We start from the raw sequence: 20,246 nt of genomic DNA on the forward strand, positions 1-20,246 counted from the left end.
TAGATGACATTAGAAACTTACACCTGATTTAAAATCTTTGACAATGTTGAGAGAGATCGAAACTTTTTTTAGGAAAGCAAATGACTACAATATTCTCTTGTTTAACGTAGAGGAATAAAAAAATTGAAGAGAAGATCAATGAGTGAAGGATGAAGAAAAGAAATCGTACTGAGAAGGATGAGAAATGGAGAGAACAAGAAGAAGAACCGATTGATTTCCTTTCTCCCCTGTTTTGTACGTTTTTCTCAATTAATTAATTATTTTTTTAAGTGAGTGTTATTTATCAAATATCGAATGGTAAAAGGCTAATTTTTAAAATTAAAATTTATTTAAGGTTAGTTTTTTAAGTAACCCATCTAGTCAAATTTTTTTAAAAAAAATGACCTTCCCATGTAGTGAACAAATACACTAAATGAGGCTATTTAAAAAAAAAAAAATATTTGATCAGAGTTACAAAACAAAACAGGCCAGATAATTCTCCTACAAAGTTAAATTATAAAAACTCACATTTTAAATGTCCTTTCTACCCCCACTTAAAACCTTTTAAATTTATTTATTTTTATTTGTTTTTTCTTCTTATTTCCTTAAATAACGTTAAATAAATCACATTAAATTCAGCTTGGGCTTCCCCGCCGTATTTGCTAAACCCTAATCCACAAAATCTTCAATACCTCAGCTTATAAAATCACCTGCAGAAATGAACAAAATTGAGTGAAAAATTCGATGAAGCCATCGACTTTAAGGAGGTAAACGGCGTTCCTTGTGTCTCTATGGGAGCAGCAGAATTTCCTCCATTGCTTGCGATTGGTAGGTGAATACAAACAGGTTTTCGAATAATTAATGCTTGATTTATTTGATTTTTGGAATGTTCTGGAGTGTTTTTTTCAAAGAAGAAAAATGGTTAAAAGCTTTGGTCTATAGGTTGCATGATTGATTCCGATTTATGCAGCTCTGTACATGAAGCAAGAACGAGTATTCTCCTTAAAACCAGCATACTTTGATCTGTGGTATATCTGGACGTTAAGGGAATAAAATATTTCGTGGGAAAATGATTTGAAGTTGGTATTTGAAACCGACTAAATTGTAGATACAAGTGCTTGAGTTGAAGAGTGTGAATTCGAAATCTGAAAAGCTAATATATCGATTTCAAATGATTTAATTCACATTTATTTTGTTTGTCAGATGTTTTGTTTGTCTTGGTTTGAATTTTCCGTAATCAATTCGTAGTATTCACAGTTATTACGTTGAATGAGTTGGTGTTGATATTTTAGTTGAATGATGGATATCGTGGTTTGGTTGTTAATTTCATGACTTTTTATTGGTATATTAATATTTTAGGAGTATTAAATATTGTGTCGTTTGTTTATAGGATCGAGTTCTTAATTTTTGTTTTGTACTTTTGGTATTTTCATGTTAAGTTTGAGAAAGTAAATTTCTGTGCTACAGTTATTTAGTCAGATTCTATGGAATCGTTGACAAGGAAAACAGAAAGTGCATGACACTGTGGTGGATCCTGATTTTGTGGTGCTTGAAAACAGTTCTTCTGATGGTGATCGCGGAGTCCCTGAACCGGTGAAGAATAATTATAAGAAGAATCCCAAAAGCGTCTCTTCTACTAGGCAGCCAAACCGAATATAAAGGGAGCAGCTTCTTGACCTCAGACACGGTGGCAGTGTGTCCAAAGTGTCTGCATATTATGCTTCTATGCGGTATGATAGTTAAAATCATAGGCGCACAAGAGCCATGGAGCCCGAGGCACAAGGTGCAAGGCAATGCGCGCACCTTACCGAAGCAAAGCACACATTTTAAAATTTAAAAAAAATTATTTAAAAATAAATATATTAAAATGTGAAATAATTAAGTCACAATTTCACTTAGAACAAAAAAAATTACTAAGTTCATAGTAATTAATTGAAGTTCATCTTATTCCATCGAATCATCAGAGTCTCCAGAACTTTTGGACTTATGTTCTTCTTGTACTTCATAATTTTCTTGATTATCATCAATTTTCTTCTTTCTCTTCCTCCAAAAGATGTGAAATCGGTCTTTTTTTGGTTGTTTTAGATGTAGATGCCCATACCTCGTTCTTCTATTCATCACTCTCTTCTTCTAATTCCAGCATTGGTTGGGCTGCTAGGGTTTGGGCTTGAGCTTTTTGTTTTAAACGAGTACTTAAAAAAATTCACTAAGGTGTGCTTTAAGCTCGCCTGAGTGAACTTTCAAGGCTAGTCCATGCGAGCGTGTGGGCTTGCCTTAGTGAATCGCTGCGCCTGGGGTCATCCCAGGCACAGGGTCCTCGCCTGGTGGCATGGTTCGCCGGAACGGCCGCGTCAGGCCGTTCCGGAACGGGAACGGTGACCGCCGTTCCAAAGTTCCAGGGCAAATCGGTGATTGTTTTGTAGCGCTGTGCTTCGCTTTTTTAGCGGCGATTTAACGGCGATGTGGAACAGAATGGCCGTTCGGAACGGGAAATCCGAATTTTCAATATTCACATGGACATGAGTTTTGTTTTTATTGATGGAGAAGAAGATGATTGAAGTGGTGAGTTGGAAAGAGGAAGTGAGACTCTTCTTCAATTTTCTTTCGGCTTCTGTTTTTCGTGTGTATGTGCTTGTCAACAAAATTATTTTCAAATAAATTTTGTCCAAAACGATTAATACGGTCAAAAGACCTCACCTCACCGCGCTGAACCGAGCCGAGCCGAGCCGCCGCGCGCGTGCGTGTGTTTAATTCACCGATACCTAGCATAGCAATGTCTCCTCCTTCCAAAAACTTCGGTACCCCTTGGGGCCCAAACCCATAGCACAAACTTTGAGTTATTAAAGAAGACCAAACTTGGCTTATTTTCCAATGTGAAACAACTCTCACTCCCTTTTTCATTGACCCATTTTCATTTATCCAACGCATATATTTTATTTTTTAGTATGATGTAATTTATATTTAAATTTTTGTACCAATTTTTTGAATTTATTAATTTTTTTATACAAGCGTTCGCAACCGTTCCGCAACATAACATTGGAACTGGAACGGTAGTTGCCGTTCCAAGCACCGCAGCCGTTCCGAGGAACCATGCCTGGTGGCGCCTCTTGCTTTTGACAACCATGGTTCAAATGTTGTCTGTTAAGTTCTCTGGTGCACAGAATTGGTTAAATTGGGCTTTAATGTCATGCTGAATGCTAATTGGTGAACACAACTTGAATTCTAATGAATTTGAAACTATTGCGATTGTTGAATTGCTGAAAAAGATGAATTTGTGGGATACTATCGTCAAGCTCAAACCTTTTCTCAGTTCCACTGTTTACGAATTTTATGCTAACTTGATACCTGATTTAGTTGTGGAAGGATCTGTGTGGTTTCATGACGTGTATGTGTGCATCGGAAAGTTTTTATTTTCATCCTGGTGTGATTAATGATTTTTTTGGTCGTGGCACACTGCCACTTCTGACCTTGAGCCGGCTGCTCTTTCTAACGATGAATTAAATTTAGACGATTTGGCTAAAGAACTGACAGGAACTGATTTTCCGTGGCCTGAATCTAACCACCTTGCTGGTTCCCAAACCACTCCAAAGTACTCTTTACTTTTGCGAGTTGGCCGATACAATTGGGTCCATACTAGATATCTTTCCACTATCAAGGTCAAACTTGCATGCTTTTTGTATCGAGTGCAGAAAGGGTTGCCATTGGATTTTGGGGACATTTATTTTCAGTCATATCGTGTCCGAGATGAATTCCCGCTTGACTTGGAAGGGGCTTGGGTATCCTTGATTTTTCAACTTCTAAGTACTCTAACATTCCATTAAAGAACCAAGTGAGCACTTGACGCACTTGTGACAGTTGATGACCGTTTGAAAAAATGTTAATCGGATGGTAGATATTGAGCAGGAGATTTCTGATGCTAGCAGCGACAAAGGTAATCCTAGACACTCTTACGTTGACATTACTATAGATTCACAGGCTGCTGGTTCTTCTCATAGTTCATCTGCTGTTCTGATGTTTGAGATCTGTCAAGCGTTCTCAAAAACGGATTCAGGCTTGTCTTGAGCAATTAATCTCTCAACAAGCTAAAATTCTTCACACTCTTCATACTTTTGCTGGTTTGGATTGGAATAAAGGAGGAGAGATCACTTTGGCTGGTTATGACACTGAGGGGGAGATATCTTGACGTTGAAAGTATGAGGTTGTGTCCAAAACAAGCCAAAGATAGAGAATGTTGGCCCGATGTTTTAGCTGGCTTGTATTGATATTTTTGGTAATCAATTAGTATTCCACAGTTATTACGATCGGATGACTTGGTGTTGATAATTTAGTTGAATATTGGATATTGTGGTTGATTGTTGATTGCCTGACTTTTTATTGGTATTAATATCTTAGGAGAATGTTGAATATTTATGGGATCGAGTTTCTTAATTTGTTTGTGGTAATCTTGGTAATTTCAGGGTTAGTTTGAGGAGGTCTCCTATGAGACGCACGGATCTTTGTGGGTCAACCGGTTCATAAATATTTTTAGTAAAAAAAATAGTATTTTTTAATAGATCAAGTCGGGTTGGAGATATGTCTAATAAAACTGACATGCAAGACAGTCTCATTTGTGAGACATATCTCATTGAAGTTTTTGTCTATTTTGAGAAAGTAAATTTATGTTATTTTGATAAATTGGTAATATTTTAGAATTAAGATTGGATTTTTTTGTTTATTTTGATTTGAGATTTTTTGTCAAACAATCTGCTATAAGAAATATGGTTGGGAGATTCTTTTTATTATTTTTGAATGAAGTGAGAATTTACAGCTACTATCACTTGTTTGGGAACCAGAGACTATCGCAGTTTAAATCACAACACCCTTGTACATAATTTCACGTTGATAAAAACATGAGATTGTTATAATTCATGTGTTCGTGGTTTACGATCATGAGATATATTTCCGAGGGTTCTATAAATTTTGTTCTTTTTCGATAAGTCGTCTAACACAAAGATCACTAGCTGAACATGAGCCTCATCGGCTTCTCGCCCAGTAATACGGGCAAAGCCAACAAAAGCATCGGCATTCTATATTTCTATAACATCCAGTGTTGTACCCCGAACTGGACATTTATTTATTATTGCAACTAATATATCAAATAATTTATTTATTTTTAAACCAATTCATTAAACACAAAAGCTCTTATGATATTTGATCTGATCCGACTCAAAAAAATATGTTATTTTTTATGTCAAAAAATATTCATTTAATTGTATAAATGACTCGAGTCGATCTGTTTAATAGATGCAAACATGAAGCGATTTACTTAAATATGCAAACATGAAGCGATTTACTTAAATAACCGAATCAACTTAGTCATAAAATGCGGTTTAATATATGGTAAACAAACCATATTTGTCAATTTTGTTGTGAAAAAGTAAAAATTTATGGTAAAAAGTAAAAATCTCAAACTCTCAAAATTTATCAAACTATACACTTTATAATATTTTTCTCTCTACTCAATTGTGATTTTCTTCACAAATGAGAGATCTATTTATAAAGTTTCATTACACATAATCCAAAAATAAAATACATCATTACCTACATCATCACACACAAATTTCTAACTTTACAACTCTTATTTTCAACATTCAAATATTCAACTATTACTTTTCCATATTAAAATATATTATTTCAACACTCCCCCTTGTGATGATGATCATGATACGATGATGTCTTCATTACGTGTTTTGTACTGCCTCGTTAAAAACCTTACTAGGAAAAACCCATTGGGATAAAAACCATAGTAAGGGAAAAAGAGTGCAGTCACGTGAACTCCCCCTCATGTTGACACGAACAACTCTTCACAAATTTCGTAGATTGCGCATCCCAATATTATATATGTGCTTTCTGAATATTGACGTAGGTAGTGCCTTTGTGAAGAGATCTGATGAGTTTTCACTTGATTGAATGTGACGAACATCAATACATTTATTCTTCTCAAGCTCCTTGGTGAATGCGAAGAACTTAGGAGGAATATGTTTAGTTCTGTCGCTTTTTATGTATCCTTCTTTCATTTGAGCAACACATGCAGCATTATCTTCATATAGTATCACAGGCTTCTCATCAAATGATAATCCGCATGAAATTTGGATATGTTGGGTCATTGATTTTAACCACACACATTCACGACTTGCTTCATGTAGTGCAATAATCTCGGCATGATTTGATGAAGTTGTTACGAGCGTTTGTTTCTGTGAACGCCAAGATATTGCAGTGCCTCTACGAGTAAATACATATCCAGTTTGGGAACGTGCCTTGTGTGGATCAGATAAGTATCCAGCATCGGCATAACCAATTATACTTGGATTAGCATCTTTTGAATACAAAAGTCCTAAGTCTGTCGTTCCTCGTAGATAACGGAATATATGTTTAATTCCGTTCCAGTGTCTCTTTGTTGGATATGAGCTAAATCTTGCCAACAGATTCACGGCAAAAGATATATCAGGCCTTGTACAATTTGTAAGGTACATAAGGGCACCGATGGCACTTAGATATGGTACTTCTGTACCAAGAATATCTTCATCATCTTCACATGGACGGAATGGATCCTTTTCTATGTTTAATGATCTAACAACCATTGGAGTACTTAAAGGATTTGTTTTATCCATATTAAAACGTTTAAGGATCTTTTCTGTATAATTTGTCTGGTGAACAAACATTCCACATTCTTTTTGTTCAATTTGTAAACCCAGACAATACTTGGTTTTTCCAAGATCCTTCATTTCAAATTCTTCCTTCAAGTATGACACAACTTCTTGAATTTCCTTATTCGTTCCAATGATGTTTAAATCATCAACATATACAGCAATAATTACGCATCCGGATGTTGTTTTCTTAATGAAAACACAAGGGCATATTGAATTATTTACATATCCCTTTTTCATCAAGTGATCACTTAGTCGATTATACTACATTCGACCTGATTGCTTTAACCCATATAATGATCTTTGTAATTTCACAGAATAACATTCCCTGGGTTTTGAACTTTGTGCTTCAGGCATCTTAAATCCTTCAGGGATTTTCATATATATATTACTATCAAGTGATCCATATAAGTAAGCTGTAACAACATCCATAAGACGCATTTCTAAATTTTCAGATACCGCCAAGCTAATCAAATACCGAAACGTAATTGCATCCATCACAGGAGAATACGTTTCTTCATAATCAATTCCAGGCCTTTGAGAAAAACCCTGTGCAACAAGTCAAGCTTTATATCTTACTATTTCATTTTTCTCATTTCGCTTTCGAATAAAAATCCATTTGTATCCAACAGGTTTTACACCTTCAGGTGTAAGGACTATAGGTCCAAAAACATTACGTTTATTTAGCGAATCCAATTCAACCTGGATGGCTTCTTTCCATTTTATCCAGTCCTGCCGATTTTTACATTCACCAAAAGATTTTGGTTCATGATCTTCATTATCATTTATGATGTCGATTGCCACATTATAAGAAAATATATCATCAATTTCATCTATATCTTTTCGGTTACATATTTTTCCAGTATTAATGTAATTGATAGAGATTTCATGATTCTCGTCAGTTTGTGGTTCTGACAGAACATTTTCATCATCATGTGTTTCTTCAGGAACAACATTCTCTATTTTGTGATCATCATGTTTCTCTATGAATTTTCTTTTTCGAGGATTTTTATCCTTGGAACCGACTGACCTTCCGCGCTTCAGGCGTTTAATGACATCATGAGTATCTTCCATTTGTTTCTTTGGAATTTCAATTCGAGCAGGGGCATTTGCAGCATGTATATATGATTTAGTTACCCCTTTTGTGTCTGCAAATGCATCTGGTATTTGATTTGCTATTCTTTGCAAGTGTACAATTTGTTGTACATCTTTTTCACATTGTTTTGTTCTTGGATCCAGATGTAACAATGATGATACATACCATGTAATTTCTTTTTCGGTATGTTTTTGTTCTCCCCCTAACATTGGGAAGATTTCCTCATTAAAATGACAATCAGCAAAACGTGCTGTGAACACATCTCCTGTCTGAGGTTCAAAATATCGAATGATTGATGGACTATCATAACCGATATAAATTCCAACCTTTCTTTGAGGTCCCATTTTCTTTCGTTGTGGTGGTGCAATAGGCACATACACCATACATCCAAAAATTCTCAGATGAGAAATATCTGGTTCTTTACCAAATGCAAGCTGCAATGGGGAGTATTTATAATATGCACTTGGTCTGATGCGAATTAATGAAGCAGCGTGTAAAATTGCATGTCCCCATATAGAAATATGGAGCTTTGTTTTCATAATCATTGGTCTAGCAATCATTTGCAGACGTTTAATCAATGATTCAACCAATCCATTCTGTGTATGTACATGAGCAACAGGATGCTCAACAATGATTCCCATAGACATACAATAATCATTGAAAGTCTGGGAAGTAAATTCACCAGCATTATCAAGTCTAATTTTCTTGATTGTATAATCGGGAAATTGATTCCTCAATTTTATTATTTGAGCAAGTAATCTTGCAAATGCAACATTTCGAGTTGACAATAAACATACATGTGACCATCTGCTGGAGGCATCAATCAATACCATAAAGTATCTGAATGGTCCACATGGTGGATGGATTGGTCCACAAATATCACCCTGAATACGTTCAAGAAACATTGGTGATTCAGTTTGGATTTTGACTGGTGATGGTCTTATAATAAGTTTTCCAAGAGAACATGCTTTACATTGAAACTTATTATTCTGAAAGATCTTCTGGTCTTTCAGTAGATGAACATGTGTATTTTCTATAATTCTTCGCATCATTGTTGAACCAGGATGTCCCAATCGATCATGCCAATTGGTTAATATCGAGGAATTATCAACTACCATGTTTGATTCAATGGGACTTATATGTGTATAATGCAATCCAGTAGGGAGCATTGATAGTTTTTCAATCACATATTTCTTTCCTGATTTATATGTGATAAGACACATATATTTCTCATTCCCTTCATTCATTGTTTGAGTATCATACCCATGGGAATATATATCATTAAAACTCAACAAATTTCTTTTCGATTGTGGTGAATATAAAGCATCATTGATCAAAAATTTTGTACCATTAGGTAACAAAAATTGTGCTTTACCACATCCTTTAATCAAGTCTACAGGACCTGATATTGTGTTCACCGTTGTTTTTGTTGGTTTTAGTTCCAAGAAATATCTTTTATCTCGGAGGATAGTGTGCGTTGTACCACTATCGGGTATGCAAACTTCAGCTTTGCTCATAGCATTTTCCATATTTGTACTTCAAAAAAAATATGCAATGAAATAAAATTACTGACAATACATATATAAATATAACACATATCATAATTGTACAATAAAACATTATTATATGAATACATGAAAAACAAATTATTGTACATTTATATTCTACCACTATATTGTTCATTTTCAGAAAAATCATTGAGAAAATCTGCAGCATCAAAATTGTTCATTTCTATCCCACCAACATGTTGATCATTTCCAGAGAAATCATTCATAAAATCACCAGCATCAAGATGAGTTGAATCACTCAAACGGTCACTGCGTTCAGTGAAGTTGGTCTCCTTTTCTTTCCCCTTTAATGATTCTTTATAAAGTTTACAAAGGTACTCAGGGGCTCGACAAACTTTGGACCAATGTCCTGGAGTACCACATCTGTAACAAGAACTTTCATATCTTTTTGAGTGATTCTCATTAACACTTGTATTCTCATGATGTCTTTTCTGTGGATGGTTTGGGACGCTCTTTTGAGATGAGTTATAACTATCTCTATTATTTTCAAAACCACGGCCGCGTCCACGACCACGACCAATTCCACGTCCACGTCCACGTCCACGTCCACGACCTCGACCTCGACCAAAACCTTGTCTTTGAAATTGATTTTGGTTTCCAGGTATAAATTCATTTTTACTTACAGCATTTACTTCTGGAAATGCTGTTGATCCAGTGGGTCGGGACTGATGATTTCTTATTAATAGCTCGTTGTTCTTTTCCGCCACAAGAAGACAGGCGATGGGTTCAGAATATCTCGCAAATCCACGTACTCTATATTGTTGCTGTAGAGTAATATTTGATGCATGAAATGTGGAAAATGTTTTTTCAAGCATCTCAGATTCTGTGACCTCATGTCCACAAAATTTTAATTGCGAGATTATTCTATACATCGCCGAATTGTAATCACTGACTTTTTTTAAAATCTTGGAATCTCAGTGTGTTCCATTCATCTCGGGCGGTCGGAAGTATAACTTCCCTTATATGTTCAAATCTTTCTTTTAATCCCTTCCACAAAGCCATGGGATTTTTTTCAGTCAGATATTCACATTTCAATCCATCGTCGAGATGTCGACGAAAAAATATCATGGCTCTTGCCTTTTCTTGTGACGTGCATATGCCATTTTCTTTAATGGTCTCGCTTAGACCCAATGACTCAAGATGCATTTCTACATCTAGAGTCCATGGCATATAATTCTTTCTCGTGATGTCGAGCGCAATAAATTCGAGCTTTGTTAAATTTGACATGGTGGTACTAAAAAAAATTACGATGCATTTTATTAGTTAATAAATATTGCAATACAAAGTAACGGATAAACAACAAGTACAAGTATTTGTAAAAATAAAGAAAACGCACGAGGAGGATATTCTCCGATAAATTCAAGACTCGTGAGTATGATAACCAAAATAATTAAAAATATCCTTGAGAAAGCCATCTTCTTTTTTCTTCGAAAAATTTGATGATGAATAATTTTTAGAGAAGAAGAGAAAGTTGGAGTGATTGAATGTGTTTGTGAGATGATATTTATAGGGCAAAAACTAGCCGTTTGTTACCATTTATGACCGTTGGTGTACAAAAAATAAATGTATGTATTTGTATAATTTTATGGTAATAATATGATGTATATAATATTAGACATGTTTAAATAATTATGTATATCATATCATAATATTATAATGAGTGTCATAATTTATTTTGTTTAAAAACCTTATAGGCTTTTATACTTGTCGTATCCCTTACCGGGAGTGTGGGATGTCGTCTTAACATCCTCCCAGGATTTATAACAAGTTTATGAAAAATTTATTTTATTATTTCTAATAATAACATTATATTGTATATTAAATAAATACAAAATAAATAAATAACAGTAAAATAAATATTATTACTTTTTGTTTAAAAACCGTATAGGCTTTTATACTTGTCGTATCCCTTACCGGGAGTGTGGGATGTCGTCTTAACATCCTCCCAGGATTTATAACAAGTTTATGAAAAATTTATTTTTATTATTTCTAATAATAACATTATATTGTATATTAAATAAATACACAATAAATAAATAACAGTAAAATAAATATTATTACTTTTGTTACTTTTTTCTTCTGTTTGGAGCTTGGAATAGTATGTAGGACTTTTAGAGCTTCGTGCTGATAACGTGTTGTGAAAAAGTAAAAATTTATGGTAAAAAGTAAAAATCTCAAACTCTCAAAATTTACCAAACTACACACTTTATAATATTTTTCTCTCTACTCAATTGTGATTTTCTTCACAAATGAGAGATCTATTTATAGAGTTTCATTACACATAATCCAAAAATAAAATACATCATTACCTACATCATCACACACAAATTTCTAACTTTACAACTCTTATTTTCAACATTCAAATATTCAACTATTACTTTTCCATATTAAAATATATTATTTCAACAAATTTATTATTAAATGAGAACTCCATCGTATTTATGTTTTTTCACTGAGAAATTATTCTAAATTACTATAGGTTTGGTGTGTCGAGAGTCGAGACCGAGTTTCCATCTCAATTCTCATGTACTGATTATTAGTTATCCGATAATATTCCAGTCGCCTCATTATTATTATTATTATTATTATTATTATTATTATTATTATTATTATTATTATTATTAAAAAGAAATATATCAGTTCTATATATTATTTTTGTTTCAGCAACAATATTCAACAATGATCGATGTCGTATCATCAACATTATACTGCTATGTGATTAACACCATACACACACATATATATACAACCTATGTGATTAACACTATGAGTATGAATGATTGGTCAAGAAGCTTTCTCTCGCGTATGTCGGCACAGGGGTGCAAATCATGGTCCCGATTTGAACTAGAAAATGCTTGATTGTGTGCAAACGTACGAGCGCGACCTGGGTGTGTCGAATATCGGACCAATCAAGGCAAAAATTGCCTAACTAGTGCTACATTTTGCTTCTTTTTTTTTTCCCCCTCGGAAGAGACCTCAAATGGCCTGACTGTTGGTGCAACATCTGCCTGGCTGTTCGTGCTTCAGTTGCCCTATTAATGGCAACCTTTGGTGCTTCGGCCACCTCCTAATGACAACCTTTGGCATTTCATATGACTGCTATCAGTATGTATAAATAGAGGATGTACCAAGGCCAATACACACCAGCAAACATCCACTTCTCCTGTATTTCTGTCTCTTTTTTCTTCCTGCGAAAATTGTTCCTGCTCCTGCACGTTACACTGATAAAGATCAGGTACTTTTATGTTCGCCAGCGTAGTGATTTGTGCTACAAAACTGTTGGTCTGCCCATTGTATATTGAGAAACAGACATCCAGTTAAATCCTCGAAGCACATATCGTATGTGACCAATATCTTTTTGAGGAAACTGAACTTATTACATGTCTCGGTTTTGTTTTTTTTTTTTTTTTTACATATTGTACAACTTTACCTTTACGAGCTTGCTTCAAACCTTCTGTTAGTTGTAAATTTCGCTTACATATAAGTTCTACAAATCAAATGAAAGTGAATCTCAAAATTGATCATCAGTTATAATCTCTTAAGAAAACATGATGCTGAAACTAAAAGGAACGACAACGAAAAGCAAAGAAATAAAATTCCAACATTATTATGTATATAAAAATCAGTAGAAAATAATAAAACATGAAAATATATTAAATTTTCATTGAAATCCGGAATAAAATAGACTAGAAATGCTAGAATCCGAAATAAAACAAATGTAAATGCTTATCCTAAACTGACTAAAATTTGTAGAGTTGTTGATTCAATATTGTTGAATGATGGCGTTGTTGAGTTCTTCCTTTTTCTGTCAATTGATTCTTTTCTTCTACTGTGAATGATGCAGTTTCCCAAAACTCCCAACTCCTCCACAATCTCTTCCTATATGCACATCATTTGATTTATTCAAACCAATTTTAAATTGATGTGCTTATCTTATATTCTCGCTATCTCATTATTTCTGAGCCTAAGTTCAACAAGTTTGGGCCTATATAATTTTTGGTGCTAACAAATGTTCCACCACATGCGTTGGTCCACTGGGCCAAAATGGTTTTATTTAATTCTTTGATCCAATTTTTCTTTCGTTTTCGTCACTGACTTGGATCAACAAAGATATATTGCTCCTTATTTGACCCACCAATTCTCTTTTGGCCAATCAATTAAATTTAAAAGATTTAGTCCGCCTTTCTTCCTTCTTCCTTCAACTCCACAAATTCAAATTTTTGGTTCTCGCCACCTTTACTCCCCATCATCGCTGCCAACGCGTTATGCACTTACAACACTATTATGGATTTTATTGATCATTCCGGTGCACCATCCATCAGCCACATCCCAGTAAATAAATCCATTGCACTACCTCTTCGTGCTAGCCATTCCCTCCCCGTGACATCACTGGCTTCCTAGTTCATCACCTTTGCCAATACCAGCTGATGCCGATGCCAATTGTGCAACTGTTTCAACTTCTATCGGTTAGTAACCTTGTTGTTTTCTTGTTAACCCTTGTGCCTTAATGGTATTTGTCAATTTTCCCAAATGAAATTCACAAGCATTTGTCAGCCCCAACCCCAAACTTGTTTCGATCATGAAGCCTCCTCACGCTAGCATCATACATCAGTCGAAAAATTTCCGACGATGTCAAGCCAAGTCTATTTGGATTAGTTGATTCATGCACACACACACACATAAAAAAAATTTGTTTTTTTCCTTATCTAGTAAGGTCTTTGAAATTTCGGTTCACTATGTTGTTATAATTGAGTTTTAGTCATATATCTTTTGGTGATACCCCATTAGAATCCAGGTCAATATATGGCTCGTACGAGGAGAACGGACCAGGATAATTCTCGGGCCCAGGAAGACGGGGGACAAACTTCGAGACAAAGAGGTGTTAATAACACCGGCCAAATCTCATAACCATGACCCCTGAAGAGCTAAAGAAAATGATGGCCGATGCCATCGTACAAGCTATGGCCAGAAAAGAAGTCTCTCATCATGTTACACCACCCGGGGATAAACAGGGACATGAGCAGGAGTAGGAGCAGGAGCAAGAACGGGAGTTGGGGAGGCAGGAGGAGGCAGGAGGAGAGAATGAGGAGTACATTGCTGGGTCAAAATCTCCGACTACGGCAGAAGAGTTGCGGGAGTTGAGGAAGAAGATGAAGGTCCTGGAAGGACAGTTGGAAAGTCGGAGCGTTGCCCGGGTGGTCCCGAAAGGATGCTCGTTTACTGATATCATTGTCCGGGAGCCTCTTCCCGGAAATTTCAAATCTGCGAAGGTGAAAGACTATGATGGTAATGCCGACCCGGAGGAGCACCTGGCCAGGTTTGAAAATATGGCCATGTTGCATTGTTACACTGATCGAATAAAGTAAAGGTATTCCTTACAACATTGGTGGATTCAGTTCTGAGGTGGTTCGAGGGCTTGACTTCCCAAAGTATCAGCTCTTTCGAAGGCTTCCAGAAGGTGTTTTTACACCATTTCAGCAGCGGTAAGAAGTACAAAAAGACTGATTTTAGTCTTTTTGAAGTTAGACAGAGCCCAGAAGAGAGTTTAAGGGCCTATATCAGAAGGTTCAACAGCGTGGCCTTAGATGTCCCTACCTGTGCCGCTGAAACAAAGACTAATGCATTCACCCAGGGTTTGAGAGAGGGTGAATTCTTTAAGTCACTAACCAAGAAGGTGCCTGGGGATTTTGAGGACCTGTTGTCACGAGCATAAAAGTACATCAATATGGAGGAGGCCCAGAAACAGAAGAGGGAAGTTGTGAGGAAGGAAAGAGGAGACCGGGTGTCTAAGCCCGAGGAGAGGGGACAGAAGAGAGGCAATATAGGGCACTTTTCTCATCATGTGCCTCTGAAAATTGCCTGGGAAAGGGAAGTGCAGGAGTGCAGCAGAGATTTGGCCTCAGATCATCAATTATCCCGACCAGAGAAGAGCAGGGTTTTGCTCTTTTCACAAAGTGTGCCACCATAATACTGAAAACTGCAAAGCACTGAAGGGGAATTATGTCTCACCTTCCATCCCGGGACCCAGCAAAAATAGCCAGAGGCCGAGAGTACCAGCTTGGACATCTCGGCAACCAGGATCCGGCGCCCAAGGAGGAAGTGTGAGGAATATCCCGAGGATTGAACCCAATAGATGAAGGGAGCCTGAGCCCGAGAGAAAAAAGAATTCGCCTCCTACCACCGGAATGATTAAAATGTTATTAGGAGGCTCCACTGATGGAGACTCCAACCGAGCAAGGAAGTCGAAGAGTAGGAGGGAGTGTATGGAGGTAAAGGGAGCAAGAAGGAATGAGGAGGTCATCAGTTTTGGCCCGGAAGATTTGAGAGGGGTGAATCTGCCCCACAACGATGCCCTGGTGATTCAAGCGGGTGGAAAATTATGATATTCTACGAGTCTTCGTGGACTCGGGCAGTTCTGTAAATGTAATTTTTAAGGATACCTTTATGCAGATGGATTTGCAGGGATATCACTTGGAGACTGTGGAAACTGCCCTCTTTGGTTTCGCTGGCCATGTGGTTTACCCAGAAGGGGAGATTGTTCTGCCGTTAACCTTGGGTTCTCAGGATCTTAAAAGGACGGTGATGACTACATTTACCGTGGTGGACTCCCCATCATCGTATAATATCATTCTAGGGAGACCGGCTATGAACGAGTTGAGAGCCGTAGCATCTACCTACCACCAGAAGATAAAATTTCCAGTAGGATCCCGGGTAGGAGAAGTCCGGGGAGATCAGCCATCTTCTCGGAAATGCTATGTGGAGGCAATCCGGGCTGATCAGAGCAGAACGAGGAGGGAAGGGAAGAAGTCAAGGATGGATGGAGTAGAAGGAGGAGTAATGGAGAGAGGAGAGGTGCACTTTGTAGCATAGGAGGAGTAATGGAGAGAGGAGAGGTGCACTTTGTAGCAGAGGAGGAGCAGGAAGTAGTAGAAGTCGGACCAGGCCAACAAATCCGGGTGGCTCGGGATCTCAGTGCATCCACCCGGGTTAGTTTAATCAACTTTTTAAAAGCTAATATCCATATGTTTGCTTGGTCCCAGCAGGAATTGACAGGGATTTCTCCCCTGATAGCGGAGCATCAATTAAACATTCTCCCGAGATCTCACCCGGTGAAACAAAAAAAAAGCACTTTGGTCCTGAGAAGGACAAAGTTATTGATGAACAAGTAAAGGAGCTCCTGAAGGCTGGCCACATTCGAGAGATTCAATTCCCTTCATGGCTCTCGAATGTGGTCTTAGTGCCCAAGTCTACCGGAAAGTGGCGCATGTGTGTAGACTTCCGCGATCTTAATAAAGCCTGTCCCAAGGATCATTATCCTCTGCCCCGCATTGATCAATTGGTGGATTCCACATCGGGCTTCGAGTTGCTAAGCTTCATGGATGCGTACCAGGGGTATCATCAAATCCCCTTGGCCAAGAGTGATCAAGATAAAGCCAGCTTCATCACCTCGGTAGGTACATTTTGTTATATTGTAATGCCTTTCGGGTTGAAGAATGCAGGGGCAACTTACTAGCGTCTGATGAACAAAGTCTTCGAGAAGCAATTGGGGCGGAATGTGGAAGTCTATGTGGATGATATTCTGGGCAAAACCCGGGAGGTGGCAAGCTTTATTGGTGATCTGGAAGAAACTTTTGCCACTCTCATGCAGTACGGGATCAAGCTCAATCCTGCCAAGTGTATTTTTGGCATAAAGAGTGGCAAATTCTTGGGATTCATAGTGACAGATCGGGGGATCGAGGTGAATCAGGAAAAAGTCAAGTCTGTGCTATGCATGCCATCTCCCTGGTCTATCAAAGAAGTGAAGAAGCTGACCGGGAGGATTGCTTCCCTGTCTCGATTTATTTCCCGGTCAGCGCATCGAAGTTATCCTTTCTTTCAAGTCTTGAGGAAGGCCCAGCAATTTGGATGAGATGATAAATGTGAACAGGCCTTCCAAGACTTGAAGATTCACCTTGCAGAACTCCCTGTATTGGTGAAACCGGAGCCCGAGGAGAAATTATATGTCTACTTGTCTACTACAGAGTATGCTGTCAGCTCGATTTTGATAAAAGAAGAAGGCTCCGATCAAAAGCCTGTTTATTATGTCAGTCATGCTCTAAGAGGACCCGAGCTCCGGTACAGTGAAGTTGAGAAGATTGCTCTCGCCTTGGTCATGACTGCCCGGAAGCTAAGACCTTACTTCCTGTCACATCAAACAATCGTTCTTACCAATAGTCCTCTTGGCAGGATCATGACCGGGCGCATGGTCAAGTGACAGTAGAGTTGGGGGAGTATGACATTGAATACAAACCTCGGGTGGCCATCAAAGCACAAGCTCTGTCAGATTTTTTATCCGAGATGGTCCAGCCCAATGAAGAGGAAGTATGGAGAGTATTCGTGGATGAGGCTTCTAGCCTTGCTGGATGCGGAGTAGGGGTTGTGATAATATATCCATGGGGAGAAAAGATTAAACTGGCACTTAGAATTGACCCCCGGGTAACCAACAATGAGGCTGAGTATGAGGCTGTCCTGGCTGGTATCCAAGCCTCCCGGGAAGTCGGGGCTTCCCGGATTATTCTATATTCTGATTCACAACTCATTACTCAACAAATAAAGGGCGTGTATGAGGCTAAGGATGACAGGATGCTAAAATATTTACAGCTCATCAAAGCTCGAGCAGAGGTTTTTACGGATTGGGGTATTGAACAAATACCCCGGGAAGAAAATAGTGAGGCAGATACTCTGACAAAAATGACTGCTTCTTTTTCAGAAGTTAATACTCGGGAGGTCTTGCGTGTTTCCTGGTTGATCCTTTCTACTGAGGAAGAAATATTACCAGAACCAGAGGACTCCTGGATGACACATCTGATCAAATTCATAATAAATAATGAGTTGCCCGAAGATAGAGCTCGAGCTCAGAGAACTAAGAGACAAGCTCCCAGGTTTGTTCTCTTAAATAAGATTTTGTACAGGAGATCATTCCAGGGACCTCTTTTGAAATGCTTATCTGAGAGAGAAGTGGATTATGTCCTCCGAGAAATTCATGAAGGTTGTTATGCCGAGAACCTCGGGGGAATATCTTTGGCTCGAAAAACAATGCTTGCCGGTTTCTGGTAGCCAACTTTAAGTCAAGATGCTGCTAGGATGGTTCAAGCTTGTGAAGGCTGTCGACATCATTCGAATTTCAAACACAGCCCTGCTACCCTCATGAAGCCTATTTGGGCATCTTGCCCTTTTGATTAATGGAGCATGGATATTGTGGGCCCTTTCCCCATTGCCCGAGCTCAGAAAAAATTCTTGTTAGTTGCCGTTGACTACTTCTCCAAATGGGTAGAAGCTGAGCCCTTGGCAAGAATAACCGAGCATGAAGTATTGAAGTTTTATTGGAAAAGCATCGTATGCCGATTTGGAGTGCCCATGAAACTAATCTCAGATAATGGGAGGCAATTTCAGGGCAAAGAAATTACATCATGGTGCCGGGAGATGAAGATCACTCAGTCTTTCACCTATGTTGCCTATCCTGAAGCAAATGGCCAAACGGAGGTAGTCAACAGAATCATTGTACAAGCATTGAAAACCCGGCTTCAGGGCAAAGGAAGGGACAGGGTGGAGGAATTACCCAGTGTTCTCTGGGCTTACAAAACTAATCCTCGGGCACCTACTCAAGAAACTCCTTTCAACTTGGTGTATGGTTCTGAAGCAGTCATTCCAGTAGAAATGGGGCAGACTTCTTCTCGGGTAGAATCTTACCCGGATAATAATGACCAAAGCAGGGCCATGGAATTGGATTTAATAGAAGAAAAAAGAGACCGACCATTCATTCGAATGGAGGCATACAAGAGCCGAGTTATGAAATCATATAACAAAAAGGTCCGCATCCGAGACTTCCAGGTAGAGGATCTAGTCATGAAGAAAGTCAACCCTGCGGGGGAAGTTGGGAAGCTGGAAGCTCGGTGGGAAGGACCTTACAAAATCACTCGGAGAGTCAGCTCGGGATCTTTTTATCTGGAAGATGCGCAAGGACACTCTCTTAAAAGACCCTGGAATGTATTTAATTTAAAGCAGTATGAAGAACCTAAAGGGGGGGTGAATAGGTTCTTTTAGGCCCTTTAGCGTTTTTAAAACGAGTTTGCAAAAATTGCAAGCGGAAGACTTGAGGGACAATCACAAATAAAATGAATGCGTAAAGTAAGTGCGTAAAATAAATGCGTAGTAAAGTAAATGCGTAAAGTAAAGAGGGATAGAGATGTTTATGGAAGTTCGACGAAGAATCGTCTACGTCTCCCCTTCTCGATGAGGATCGAGGTATCACTATATCGACTTGGCTTTAGGAGCTCCAAGCTAGCTTTTACAACCACGCCTCGATGCGTCTACTTGGCCTTGAGGGCTCCAAGGATAGCCACGAACTTTACAACCCACTCGAGAGTATTACTTTCACTCTTTTTCTACAACTCTTTTGATATTACAACTCTTTTAATCAACGCACACAAGAGATAGTAGAAAGCTTTGTAAGAGACAAGAGAGTGGAGTGGGATGTTTGAAAATGCATCCTCAAAGGCCTATTTATACTAGTCTTGGACGCCAAGGTTCGGATCTTCTGTTTATGCTTCGGAACGTCCGATGTGATTGAAATCAATTTGCGTAATTCTGGGATGACTTCGGATCGTCCGTTCTTGACTTCGTAGGGTCCGAACATGTGCTTCGGAGGGACCGATCAAACTTCGTATCTTCCGAACAGTTCTTTCAGACAGTGTGTGAACAGCTTCGGAAGGTCCGAACTCAAGTTCGTACCGTCCGAACTTTCCCGCGTTTCCAGAGGTTTGAAATCTTCAGCACTTCGTAGCGTCCGAAATGTCCTTCGTAGCGTCCGAAATCTTACTCGATCAATCAGTCATATCAATTTGTCTCCGCATTGAAGTGATTTGATTGCTTGTGTTC

The 20,246-nt window shown here is 38.1% G+C and overlaps 1 protein-coding gene across 1 annotated transcript; it reads left to right on the forward strand.

Moving 5' to 3' along the window:
- The first annotated feature begins 17,666 nt into the window (after window positions 1-17,666).
- LOC140830218 (uncharacterized) lies at window positions 17,667-18,425 on the forward strand. Its single transcript, XM_073193502.1, has one exon. The coding sequence runs from the start codon at window positions 17,667-17,669 to the stop codon at window positions 18,423-18,425; it is 759 nt and encodes a 252-aa protein (XP_073049603.1).
- Window positions 18,426-20,246: the final 1,821 nt, after the last annotated feature.

The sequence above is a fragment of the Primulina eburnea genome, chromosome 4 (assembly GCF_022965805.1).
Source record: "Primulina eburnea isolate SZY01 chromosome 4, ASM2296580v1, whole genome shotgun sequence".
NCBI lineage: Eukaryota > Viridiplantae > Streptophyta > Magnoliopsida > Lamiales > Gesneriaceae > Primulina > Primulina eburnea.